The 13,119-nt window shown below is 59.6% G+C and overlaps 2 protein-coding genes across 2 annotated transcripts in view; both read left to right on the top strand.

Annotated features, from left to right (window-relative positions):
* Positions 1-123: 123 nt before the first annotated feature.
* Positions 124-7,402, top strand: STARD10 (StAR related lipid transfer domain containing 10). Its single transcript, XM_038128511.1, has 6 exons — positions 124-421; positions 4,423-4,570; positions 4,785-4,888; positions 5,059-5,176; positions 5,910-5,962; positions 6,037-7,402. The coding sequence occupies exons 1-6, from the start codon at positions 239-241 to the stop codon at positions 6,262-6,264; spliced, it is 834 nt and encodes a 277-aa protein (XP_037984439.1). The 5' UTR covers positions 124-238; the 3' UTR covers positions 6,265-7,402.
* Positions 7,403-9,020: 1,618 nt separating this feature from the next.
* The window catches only part of ARAP1 (ArfGAP with RhoGAP domain, ankyrin repeat and PH domain 1), a 35,710-nt gene continuing 31,611 nt past the window's right edge, over positions 9,021-13,119 (top strand). The window contains exon 1 of the mRNA XM_038128402.1: positions 9,021-9,335. The gene's annotated coding sequence lies outside the window, so the exon portion shown is untranslated. The remainder of the gene's footprint in view (positions 9,336-13,119) is intronic.

The raw sequence follows: 13,119 nt of genomic DNA, 5'->3' as shown, positions 1-13,119 counted from the left end.
TCCCCGCTACTGCTCCCGGTAACCCTGCCCCCTACCGAGATCCCCCCAACTCCTCCCTCCCGGTGCTTCCGGTCCCCCTCAGTTTTCCCTTGGGTCTCCCCCCGATCCCGCCCCTCGGTGCTTCCCGCCCCGGCCCCGCCCCGGCCCGCCTCTCCCGGTCCCATCGCGCCCCGCGCCCCGCAATGCCGCCCTAGGGGCCGAGGCACCGGTGCCGGCGGGCTGGGGGCTACTCGGGGCCATGTCGGGTCACGACGGCGGCATGTCGAGTCGCGACAGCGTGCAGATCCCCGACGACCGGGACTTCGGGGCGTTCCGGGCGCAGTGCGAGTCGGAGCGCGGCTGGAGCCTCACCTACAGCAAGGGCGGGGTGGGGGTCTGGGTGCAGCTGCTGGAGCCCGAGCGCGCCCTCCACAAGATCAAGGTGAGATCTCCCGCCCGGCACACCCTGGTACACGGTGAGACATCCCCATCCACCCTGGGCACCCCCAGCCCACGGTGAGACCCCTCCCCCCCCCCCGCCCCGGCATCCCCCCGGGACTGGGGTACCCAGCAGCAAGGGGGTGACGCGGGGACCCCGCGGGGGACCTGGAGGCAGGAGGGACCCTGGGGCGATGCTGCACCTTGAGCTTGGGGGGAGGGAGCCCACAGTGAACTGGGACTGAGGACCCCACAGTGAGCGGGACCTCGGGGGTTTAACCACCACCCACGGGTGAGTGGGAATCCCAGGGAATAGTGGGGTCCCTCAGGTGATGCAGCACCTTGAGGCGAGTGGGGACTTGGCCGAGCTGGCCCCCGATGGCCAGCAGGGACCCCAGGACAGGTGGGGTTAACTGGCACACCAGGACAAATGGGCAGTCTGGGGACCCCAGGATAAACACAATCCAGGGCCGAACCAGGGACAAATAGGCACCGCTGAGGGCTGTGCAGGGGGTACTGGGGGCTCAGCCAGGGACAAACAGGAAGCCCCAGGGCGTGTGGGGCTGTGGGTCCTGGGTGCTGCTTTCTCCCCACTTCACCCATTGGGAACTTATCTCCTGTGCTTGCTGCACACCAGGGCTAGGCTTGGGGACTCCTTGGAGCCTGCAGCCACTGGCCTGCTATCCCTGGGATTGTCCCTCTTGCCCAGTGCTCCCTATGTCCCTACTGCATTTCCCTGTGGGTCCCTTCCCTCTTGGTGCCAGTGTGCTTGCACAGGCAGGTGCACACTTATCCTTCTTCTTCCCTCTGGCAAAGTAGGGACACCGGGATTCTAAGAGACAACTTGAGACAGGAGCAGTGTACAGATGGGGTGACAATGGAGTCTCTGGCAGGTGTCCCTGTCCCTGGTGGCACCTCCATTAAGCTGTCCTGGTATAGTGGGTGGCATCATCCTTGCCGTGGTGTTGAGCCTGGGTGGTGGCAGCGGTGGCAGCAGTGACGATGCGGCCTGCTCACACACTGCTCTGCAGCAGCTGAGCAGTTGGCACTGGCCCTGCTTGGGAAACCTATCCCTGGGGCACTGGCAGTGGCTATGCCCGGCTCCTGCCATGGAACCACTGGATTGCTTCCACTGTAGCATGTTGGAGGAGTTTGGGCTGCTGTGACCCTGCTGTGAACAGGTCCCTGTTGTGCTCTGGTGGCAGCAGTGAACCCTGGGAGGTGGGATGGTGGTCTCTGGGAGAGTCACCCTGCCCCATCCCCACAGACGTGGTGACCCGTGGTGGCTGGGATGCGGACCGTCCATCACTGTGGCATCCAGGCATGATGGCACCGGCATGGCTCTGTGTGACAATGCATCCTGACCCCCCCCTCCCCAGCCCCCAAGCTCCTCGTGTCCCCCAGCCCTGCTGCTTGCGCTTGGGGGTTGCATCCCAAAACATCCCCCGGGTTGAGGTGGCGCTTGGGTGCGTCCCCTGCCTGTCCCACAATCCCAGTGTGCCACGTTGGCGTGGCAGGGACCCAGCCCACTCCAGGATGTCCTGGCACAGCTGCTCCTGTCACAGCACCTGGAGCTGTCTTTTGCCTGCAGGGGTTCCTGAGCCAGGTCCTGCCTCTTTCCACGCCCTCCTGGACAAATCCTGCTTGGAAAGGTCCTGCTGGGTGTTCATGTGTTGAATCCACATGTGCCACTGGGTATTGGAGACCCTGTGGGGTAACAGTCCTTGTCCCCACCCTGTGGCCCCCAGCAGCACCCAGGCCTACCATCCCACCCAGGATGAAATGCTCCTGCTGGATTTTGAAGGGATGGACACATGTGGCATTGCTGATGTGGCACGGCAAGGTGCAGCCCAGGGGTTTGCCCCTCATGCTGGGGGTCTCTGTGTGGGTGCTGGGGATTCTCTGCAGCTTCCCAAGAGCTGGATTCCTCCTGGATTCCTCCTGGATTCCTCCTGGATTCCTTGCCTAATTAAGTGGAACCTGAAGGTCTCACCCTGCTTTGAGGCTGCCGCCCCCTCCTCCCCGCCCCCCTCCATTAGGGATGCAGCTCCCGTCTAACCTGTTTTCTGGAGTCTGGGAACAAGCTGGTGCCATGGCTGATTTCTCAGTGGGACATTTGGTGGCCTTAGGACTAGCTAGGGGTTGGGGGAACCCAGCCAGGACACCCCATCCTGCCTGGTGGGGCAGTGAGTTGGTACCTGGGCATCTGAGATCTCCCAGGGATGATGGTTTCCGGTCTAAATGGGCTGTTCCTAAAGGATGGCCAGGAGCCATCCTGCAGGATGCAGCGGAGGGATGTGGGGTGTTGGTAAAGCTGCCAGTGAGGATGAGCTTGGGGTCTCCCTTGGTGGCTGCAGCCCTTGCCACTCCCCCAGGCAGAGGTGGTGGGTCTCCCCTGTGGATCTGCTCCTGTCGCACAGTCTGGCACCCATTCTGTGTTCCCTCAGGCATAGCATAACCCCAGCCCGGGGGACTTCATCTCTTTCTCCTCCACCTCCTCTTCCTCCTCCTCACCCCATTAGTCAATATTGACTCAAGGTTGGGGCATGCATTTCCAGGCACTTCCCAGGTGGCACCATCCCCTCTCCTGCTGCGACCCCCCTGGCACCCCCCCAGGATGTGAGTCACCTGCAGGGCAGGTCCTGCACTACTGGCTTGACCAGCCTTGCTGCTGTGGGAATAATCCACCTGAGCATGGTGCTGGGCTGGCCTGAGTGCAGATGGGAGCAGGGATTCTTCAAGGAAGTCATCCAGGCCGGCTCTCCCCAAACCTGCCCTGCAGCGGTGGGTGTTCCCAGACAAGTTTTTGGGTGAATGGAGGGGCTGGAGATCAGCTCTGTGGAACAGGGATGGGTCTCTGAGATTGAGGATAAGCATGGTGGGGTTGAGGGCAGGCTCCATGAGACAGGGATGGATCTGTGTGGTGGAGGATGAGCTCTGTGGGGGTGGGGCTGGGCTCTGTGGGGCAAGGATGGGATTGAGGATGAGTGCTGTGGGGGAACAGGCTCCATGGCTGTGTCCCACCAAGGGGCTACGTGAGGCTGTGCTCCATTGCTGGGTGCTTCTGTGCCCCTTCCCAGGGCTGGAGGGTTTCTAGTGCGACAGGGCCAGCCCTGAATCCTGAACTGCAGGGTCTGGGGGCTGGAGGAGCTGATGCCATCCCTGGGGATAAACAGGAGCCAGTGGGATTCCCAGGGACAGGCTGCTGGCTGGTCTCCCTGCCCCACGTTTGGCTCCAGCACCCTTGGCCTCGGCAGATGGCATCCCTGCTACAGGGGGAACCGCCCTTACCTTCTCTGTTCTCCTTGTCTCCTTGCTTTCCCTGGATCTGGCTGCTGTAGTTATGGAGCAGCTCCCCAGTCTGCACCCCCCCAACCCCTTCTCTGTGATCCAGGCTGCCCCAAGGCACCAGGCACAGCCCCGCATACTGGCTCCTCTTGGCTCCCCTGTGCAGGAATGCCACTTTATGGGGAGCATGTCCACAGTGATGGGGGTGCAGATGGGAAACAGGGTCCCCTAGTACTTAGGATTCAGCTCCACACTGCCTTGAGACCCTGCGTGCCTGTGCTACGGGGTGGCTCTGGGTGGCAAACTGAGCTGCTGGTTGGGATCCAGGTCTTCTTGGAGGAGGTTGCATTGATTTTTTTTTAAAAAAAACATCTGAGAGGAGACACCTCCCCTCCCATTTGCTGGGGCTTCCCACAGCTGCCTTCGCACTTGGGGGTCCCCACAGCCTTCTTCTCTCCCAGGAGTCTCCACAGCCACTCTCACACTTTGGGATCCGCACTGCCTCCCTCCTGCCTGAGGGTCCCCACTGCTGTCCTCTTATGCATTCCCCACATCCACCTTCCCGCCTGGGGGTCCCAATGGCCATCGTCCCACCATGAGGTCCCCACTGCCATCCTATTGGGGGTCCCCACAGCTGACCTTCTGTCCAGGGGTCCCCATGGCCACTCTCCCCCGCTGGGGGCCCCTGGTAGGTCTCTCATGCCCCCTGTCTTGCAGTGCAGGATGGAGTGCAGGGATGTGCCGGCAGAGACGCTCTACGACGTGCTCCATGACATCGAGTACCGCAAGAAGTGGGACACCAATGTCATCGAGACCTTTGACATCGGGAGGCTGACAGCCAACTCCGATGTGGGCTACTACGCCTGTGAGGAGGGGGCCGGGGGATCTGGGTGGTCCTGGGGGAGGGCTGAATCCCAGGGCTGCTACCACTCCACCCTGGGCTTGGCATCTGGGGGATCCATGGTGCCTGGCATTGAAGGGAGGAGCCTGTATACCAGTTTGGGGGGATTTGAAGGGCAGAAGGGGACCCCATTCTTGAAGGTCTCACTCTGGAACATCCCACCCGGTGCTGTCCCTAGGGAGGTGTCCCAAGCCCCTGAAGAACCGGGACGTGGTCACACTCCGCTCCTGGCTGCCCATGGGCTCTGACTACATCATCATGAACTACTCTGTCAAGCATCCTGTGAGTTTAGCAGGGCACCAGGGGTCCTGTGGTGCTGGGCTGGGGCTCACTCAGAGTTTGGGGAAATAGGTTGGAGAGCTGAGGGGGTCGTGACAGCCCTGCCTGTGGCTGGTGCCTGCTGTACCCCACCTGCCCTGCCACTGACTTGTGTTCCTTGTTCCCCACCTCAGAAGTATCCCCCCCGCAAGGACATGGTGCGGGCTGTCTCCATTCAGACAGGCTACCTGATTGAGGGGACAGGAGCCAAGAGCTGCACCATCACCTACCTGGCACAGGTGGACCCCAAAGGTGAGAGAGGGATGCCCAGCTCTGTGCCCTGGGGCTCAGCACCCTCAAGTCCTTCCTTCATGTCAGTGTGTGCTTGGTGGGCCCAGTGGGTCCTGGTGGAACTCAGGGGGCTTAGTGGGGGTCTCATGGGTTCTCAGTGTGGGCTCATTGGGAGTTCAGGGTGGCCTCGGTTGGCCCCTCTTAATGGGGGCTTTGGGCTCAGTGGGGGCTCAAGAGTAGCTTGGGGGGCTCAGGGTGGGCTGGGGGAAGGCTGAATGGGCACTCACTTGGACTTGATGGGGGCTCAGTGGGAGCTCAGGTTGGGCTGGGGGCAGCTCAGTGGGGATTCATTAGGGGCTCTGGGACTTCAGGGCAGGGTCAGTAGGGCTTCAAGAAGTCTCAGTTGAGCTTAGTGGGACTCAGGGTGGGTTCCAGAAGACCTTTGGATATGCTCAAGATGGGCTTGGAAGGGCTCATCAGCAGGACCATCTTGGGATGGAGCATGGAGCAGTGTCAGGAGGAAACATCTTGGGCCTGTTCTCTTGAAATCTTTCATTTTTGGGGGTAGAAGAGGGACCCAAAGTGCTGAAATCACTGTTTTTGACCTCTGCAAGAGCAGAGAGCAGTATGGATTGAACCCTGTTCCCTCTCTCTAGCCACATGTGCCCACTGAGAGTGCTGTGGGGGTCCTGGTTTTTAGGCACCTGGGGTATGCTGGGGGCCCCACTCCCAGCCACCCCTCCCTTCTCTCCAGGTTCTTTACCGAAGTGGGTGGTGAACAAATCCTCCCAGTTCCTGGCCCCCAAGGTGAGTTTGTGGCACGGGGGTGAGTCTGGTGTGGGGGTAAGGGGTCTCTGTGCCCATCTCACTCTTCCTCCCAGGCGATGAAGAAGATGTACAAGGCATGCCTCAAGTACCCTGAGTGGAAGCAGAAGCATGACCCTCACTTCAAGCCCTGGCTGTTCCCGGAGCAGAGCCGACTCCCAGCCCTGGCACTCTCCGAGCTCTCCCTCCAGCATGCGGATTCCCTGGAAAACATTGACGAGAGCTCCCTGGCCGAGAGCAAGGAGGACCGTGGCGAGGGCAGCGACGAGGACAGCCTGACCTGATTCTCCTGGGAGCTCCTCTTCTTGTTCCCCTGGCTAGGACAGCCTGACATGACACCCCCCCCGGGGGCTCCTCTCCCTATCCCCCCACTTCCAACATGGTTTGTGTCTCTATCTCACACACCTGTACACATGCACCCCCACTTTGGGTTCAGGGGGACCCCCCCCCATTGTTGTACCCTGCCTGGGGACAGCAGGGACATAGTGGGTCCCCCAGGGTGAGAAACTGGGGGTTGCCTGGTCACTTAGCCCTTGTGGGACGCTAGTGTTGTCTCTATAGGTGGCAAACCCAAAGTGACCTTCAGCTTTTGGGGGGCAGAGGAAAAGGGGGGCCCTCTGCCTGCTCCTCAGCCCTGGAGACCCTTCCACTGCACTCCCCCTCTGCCCCCCATTCTTGCTCCCCATCCCTGTATGGTCCAACAGAACTGCCTTCATCCCATGGGATCCCCACCCCCAGCAGACCACCAGGGGGTGCTTGGGCACCTGCCTGCGCCTCTGGGCATGCAGAGGGGTTTTGGGGGGCTTCTGGCACCTCCTGGCATGCTGGGAAGGAGGGCCTTTGGGGTTTTTTGGCATCTCCAAGCATGTAGAGGGGAAGCTTCTAGGCTCCTGGCACCTCCAGCATGTTGGAGGGGATGTTGGGGTCTTACCTTCAGGCATGTGGGAGGAGTTGAGAGGTTCATGGCACCTCTAGCTGTACTGTGGTGGGTGTTTTGGGGGCTCCTAGGATCTCCATTCATGTTGGGGGGGGTCTTACGGGGTCTCAGCATCTTCAGGTTTGTTTGGGGGAGGCTTTGGTGTAAGCTTGCACCTCCAGGTGTGCCCAGTGTCTTTGGGGGCTCCCAGCATCTTCTGGCACATTGAGAGGACTTGGGGGGGCTCCTGGCACCTCCAGGTGTTTTGCGGGTCTCTGAAGGCTCCTGTCCTCTCCCCCCCCTTTCTAGGATGGGGACCTTTTCCAAGCTGGGTGCCTAGACCCTTCCTCCACTGGAATTTGAGGCCTTGACTGGGGGTTTGGGAGCTGGTCTTTGGCCATGCTCCTGCCCCTTCCTTTTCTGGGGGTGCACAGGGACATGGGACATTTTGTACCTTGTACCAGAGCTGATTATTTAGGAATAAAATAATTGAATCTGGCATGGGATTCTGTCTATCTGAATCTGTCCCACCTTGGTCCTTTGGTAGCCATCCCTGTCCCCACAGTGCACTCAGGCAGGAGGTCCCTGCTCATGGTGGTTGCTGGTGGGACCCTCAGAGGTTGTGGGACCCTCGCCTCCAGCAGGGCTCTGGGTGATGGTGATGCCACCAGAGGGTGATGGAGAAACCCCTAAAATGAATTTGCACTGGACACTAATTAGGCATGAGGCTACACACCCCTTGTAGTTGGTTTTCCCACAGCCCCAGCCAAGCCTGTACCACCAGTAAATTTCCCCCAAAATCTCCTCTGGGAGAGGAGACATTGGGGGGCTGAACTTTGGGGGCACTCCAGGAGGATAAATCCTGGCTTCTCCAGAAGAAGAATACTGGGGAACAGAGCTGACACTCCCAGGATTGTGTGCCCTTTGTGGAGCCCCGGGACTCTTGTCTCCTCCTGGGGTGCACCCAGGGGCAAAGCTGCTTGTATACCGCACTTCTGCCCTCCTAGTGCTGTGGCACCCCAACACCTCAGCAGGCCCCAGCCCTTCTCTGCGCCCCAGCAGGGTCTTGGTGGGTGGCATTGTCCAACATGTGCCCTTCTCTGCGCCTTTATCTTTGTCACCTGTGGGGCTGGGGTGGGCACTAGGGACCTGCTTCCCGTTCCTCCTGTTAATTTCCACCCACCACACCCTCCACCTCCTCCCACCCTCCTGCACTGCTCCCAATTAAAAATAGAACCCAATTAAAAAGGAACCTGGCCACCACCCGCTTGGCAGGTTGAAAATGGAGCCAAACTGGATACAGGACACGCTGCAGCAGCTCTGGAGCCAGGGGGAATGTAGCAGGGCAGGTGATGGGGTAAAGCCCCTTGTGGGGAGGGTTTAGCTCTGTCAGCTCTGGGAGGTATGGCTGGAGACCCAGAGTTCCAGTACCAGAGGGAGAAGATGGCTCCAAAGGGAAGCGGAATATGCTCTGGCACACGTCTGATGCCAGGGGGGTTGAGAAGAGCTGGGGCACAGGTAGGAGGGGGCAGTGATCTAAGGGCTGTGCTGGGGGCATCCTCAGGGACTGACATGGGTCATCCCTGAAACGCTGCTGGGAAGGGCTACAGGGCTTCAGCCCTTCAGGGATCAGGCTCGGGCATTGCCGCTGGCCCCTGGGGTCTCAGACAGCACTGTGTTGTATGACACCCCCCAAAATGGGTAAGGCCATGGCACCCCTATCCTCTGCCAAAGGCTCTGGGAGGGTATCCCCCCCAGATGGATACGAAGGTCCAGGATAGGAGGGCAGGGGCATGTGATTGGTTCTGGGGAGCAGGATGGGATAACATGGGGGATGTGATGGCACCGGGGAGCGGGGTAGGGAGCGGGGGGGATGTGGTGGACTGGGGGAGTTGGAATTCTGGGAGTACGGGGGATGAAGGCAGTAAAGGAGCTTTTTGGGATATTTCACCGTGGCCCCCTGGCTGAGCCCCACTGAGCACCATACCCTGGCTGTGGGGCTGAGCCTGGCCCCTCCTGCCCCTGGCCTCGCGTGGGCGAGGGGCCGAGCAGGGGGGCCTTCCCACCCCCGGAGCAGGCAGCCAGCGTGTCCCGGTCCCTGAGCGCCGGGATGAAAGGACCATTGTCCCAGGCTGGGCAGCCGTGAGGGCTGGCCATGGACACCCCACATCCCCTCTGTGTCCCCAAGCCCTCCCACTCTCCTTCTTACCCCCCACTAAGACCTTGGGAATTGTGTGGGGAGGCAAGAACCCCACACACAACCCATTTATTATTTTTTTGGGGAAAGTCCTGGCAGCCTTCCCCTTGAATCCTGTTTCCATGAGGCAGCCAAAGCTCCGTGCGGGAACAAGCCCGGGCCTGGCAAGGGGGGCCCTGAGTGCCCCCGCCCCAGGAAGCGCCCCGGCATCCTCTGGGAGCCGCCGCTGCCACCAGACAGAGGTACTGGGTGTTCCCGGGGGGCTGGAGAGGCAACCCCAGCTGGGGCGGGGGGCAGGGGAGGGGGGCACTCTACCTTCTCAGCGCGGTTTCTCTCCTGGGGGAGGTCGTGTTTCTTTCCAGGTGTTTCTGTGGGTCCCTGGGCACACAGTGCTGGGGAGTGGGCACTGGGGATACTGGGAGCTGCTGGGGCGGTGCGGGGAGTATGGATTGTTCCTCGGTTCCGCTGCAACAGTGGTGTGCCCTCCCCCAACCCCCCCGACTGGGGTCCTCGTGTGCAGATTACCCCAGCATAGCTCAGCTCAGCCCCGGTACTCCCTAGACAAATTCCAGTATGCCCCAGCTTGCTCTCAGCACACTTTAGCTCGATTGCAATATGCTCCAGTTCACCCCCAGAACCCCCCACCGCAGTCCCAGCACATCCCAGCTCAACCCTGGTTCAATTCCAGTATGCTCCAGCTTTCCCCCAGGAGACCCCAGTTCACTCCCGGCAGACTCCAGCTCACCCCCAGCAGACCCGAGTTCAATCCCAGCTCAACCCCAGCATTCTCCAGTTGAACCCTGGTACTCCCCAGCTGCCCCCCAGCTGCCCCAAGCAGACCCCAGCTCATTCCCAGCGCACCCCCACTAAATCTCAGTACACCCCAGTTCACCTCAGCACATCCCAGCTCAAACCCAGTTCATCCCAGCTTAATCGTAGTATTCCCCAGCTCCCCCCAGCCCGTCCCAGCTCCTCCCTAGTAGATTCCAATTCACCCCAACACTTCCCAGCTCAATACCAGCACACCTCAGCTTAACTCCAGTTTAACCCCAGTCTTCCCAGTTCACTTCCAGTGTATCCCAGCTCCCCTAAGCAGACCCCAGCTCGGCCCCAGTATAACACAGCTCAGTCCCAGTCTCCAGGGAGCCCTGGCATTACTGATAGCCCCCATTCCTGCACCACTGCAGGGGTTCTATTGCCTGGTTGGGGTGAGTGACATGTTGGGGGATACTGGGTGCTGCCGATGCCAGGGGTGAAGCTGGGAAAAGGGGACCCTGACGGCCCAGCTGGCAGATTTGTTTTCTGCTGGGGATCTGGCATGTCCTGTTCATAGCCAAAAAAAACCCTGCCAGCAATGCCTGTGCCACACTAACCACCACCAACAGCACCCAGATGCCAGGTGATGCTGGTAGTGGGCTTCCCTTGCTTTCCTCCTCCTCTTTCTCACTTCTTCCCAGTCTGTCTGGAGAGGCCTGGAGCTTTGTCAGTGCTGTGCAGCTGGAACTGGGATGGTGGTTGCTTTGTCCTCCAGTAATGGAAAGCTGGTTCCACAGGACACCTTCACACTGCCGGGGCCATCGGGTTGGTGTTTGGGGTGCCCACGGGCTGCACCTGCATGGGAGGTTCCTAGGTCTAGCACCAGTGCAGGGACAACAATTTTAATTTGTGGGTTCAGCCCCAAAAGCCAATTTTTGGAGGCACAGAGCTGAGTGCTAGGGGTGGGTGGCTGTTCTGGGATGCTGGGAGAAAGGTAGCAAGGAAAGCTCCTCCAAGAGCTTATGGTGGTTTTCTGGGGGTGCTCCAGCAGCTACTGGGGGTGCATTATTATGGGCCACAGACAGGACATCAGGGATGGGGATATTTAGAGCAATATTGAGGATGTGTTTGCTGCCAGAACTTAGCCTCAGAACAAGGTGAGCCCTTGAAATTTTGGGGGTGTCTCGTGGGAGGCAAAGAGTGATGCTCCCCCATGCAGGGAATGATGCAGCTCCTGTGGCAGAACTCTGGCTGTGGGGGGTTTGATGCTCGGGGATGCTTTGCAGATGGGTCCCCCAAATATACAGGTGAGGGAGAGCTTGGCGTGTAGAAAGTCTTTTACAAAGTGGGGATGGGGACATGTGTTTGGTGGTCCCTGTACTTCTGTCTCTGCTGCAGCATCCCCTGGCTTGGCTTATCTGCAGTGCTGTGGTGGCCAGGGGGATCCAGGGGATGGCCCTGGTATGGTGTGACCCTGCTGTTGGGGACAGGGCCTGTGCATGGGCTAGAGCTGCACCCCAATGAGCATGAAGGGGAGGCTGGAGGGCATCAGGGCTGGAAAAGGGTACACCCTATCCAGAGCTGGAGGGGGTCACCCCTTCCCTATGACACTTTCACTTCCCACTTATGGGAAAGTGAAACAGGGACCTGCATGGTTTTAGTGCTGCATGTTGGGTGATGGGGTGATTTCTCATGGAGGAAGGAGGTGCCATGCCATGCTTCCCAGGGGGACCCATCCACTGCAGCCAGGCTGTTGGCACAGCCCCCCCCAGCATCACCAGACCCTGGGACATTGGGGCTCCTCTGGGGTGGCTGTGCACGTGGGGTTTGGCTTCCTGACCTAGTTTGCTGGCAGCTTCCATAAAGTGTGTCAGGAGCTGAGAGCATTCCAGTAGAACTCTGAGACAGCATTGCCAGATGTATTTACCCCTTTTCTGGCTGGATTTCCCCATTTCTGGTTGGATTTACCACGTTTTTGACTGGATTTGCTAATTTCTGGCTGTATTTGCCCCTTTTCTGGCTAGATTTGTGAGGCAGGCAGCCACACTTTGGAAGGGAATGCTGTTTGCTGATGCAAGCTCATCTGTTTGTTGGTGCTACAGCCTGGGACATGTTTCACCTTCCCAGGTTTTGCTTCCATGGGGGAAGGGCAATGCAGGTGGGACCTTGGGGAAACGAGGAACCTTCAGTTTTCCTGCCCCCTTATCCCTAACTTCTCACCCACCTCATCACTGCCCACCTTCCACCTCTATGCACACCCTCCGTCTGCACACAGAGCCGGCTCGGGGCAGTTCCCCTGTCAGGGCACATCCTGGTGTGTGTGTGTGTGAGCCCTCAGGCCCCTGAGCAGGGGGCCAGGCACCCTCTGGCTTCTTCACATGAACCACCTGGAAATGGCAGTTCATGGCAGAGGGAGAAGGCTCCAGAGAAGCAATTCCATCTCTGGATTGTGACTCCGCAAGCCTGAACTTGATTCCTGAACAGCGCCTGGGGGGTTTGAATATCATTTGCAATTTCTTTGGCTGAGAAGATCTTGAAAATGAAAAAGCCTCACCTTCCCAGGAAATACCTTGGGCGCTGCTGAGCACTTGGGCACCCACTGAGGTGGAGTGTGGAGTGTTTGGGTGGGAAGGGGTCTGTGGAGTGCCGAGTGCTGTCCTGGGACCCTTTGTTTGCTTTGGGGTAATCATTGCTTGCTGAGGATTCTGCTTGGGCAGTTTCGGGGTGAGGATGTGGTGCTTTCGATTCCCAACTGGGTGGGGAATCTGCGGTGGCCCTGGGAGGTCTGTGGGGACATCATATACACCCCCCTGGATCCAGCAGGGACACTGGTGACCTTGGCCTCATTCTAGCTGGCCGTGGCCCCTTGTCTGAGGATCTCTCCTTATTTTAGGCAGGAAAGGGTAAAAATTGCTGTGGTGTGAGTCTGGTTGCCCAGTGCTGCTGGAGCTTGGTGGCTGAAGAACCCCCTTCCCACTGGTGGCCATCCCCGTTCCCACAGGTCCTTCCGCTACTCGGCTTTGTCCCCTGTGCCCACAGAAACCCTGGTGGGTAACAGCTTACTGGCCTCTCTAGGAATCCACAGGGATCCTGGGGTGCTGGGACATGGCAGCCACCTGCTTGCTTGTCCCTTTCTGTCCAGTGGCCAGAGCTCAGCTTGTCCTGCTGCCCCACAGTGCCCTGTCCTTGGTACCTGGTTCCTGCCACAGTAGTGCTGAGCTCTCACTTCCCAGAGATCACCCTGCCTGGCTCTTCCTTCCTCTCCTGCTG

The sequence above is a fragment of the Motacilla alba genome, chromosome 1 (assembly GCF_015832195.1).
Source record: "Motacilla alba alba isolate MOTALB_02 chromosome 1, Motacilla_alba_V1.0_pri, whole genome shotgun sequence".
NCBI classification, from domain to species: Eukaryota; Metazoa; Chordata; class Aves; order Passeriformes; family Motacillidae; genus Motacilla; species Motacilla alba.
The sequence above is the reverse complement of the archived record's forward strand: the minus strand, read 5'-3'. Positions and strand labels throughout refer to the sequence as shown.

Coding starts and splice junctions, on each gene's coding strand:
- STARD10 (XM_038128511.1), top strand. CDS start 239: ATGTCGGGTCACGACGGCGGCATGTCGAGTCGCGACAGCGTGCAGATC. Junction 4,571..4,784: donor CGATGTGGGCTACTACGCCT/GTGAGGAGGGGG, acceptor TGCTGTCCCTAG/GGAGGTGTCCCAAGCCCCTG. Junction 4,889..5,058: donor ACTACTCTGTCAAGCATCCT/GTGAGTTTAGCA, acceptor TCCCCACCTCAG/AAGTATCCCCCCCGCAAGGA.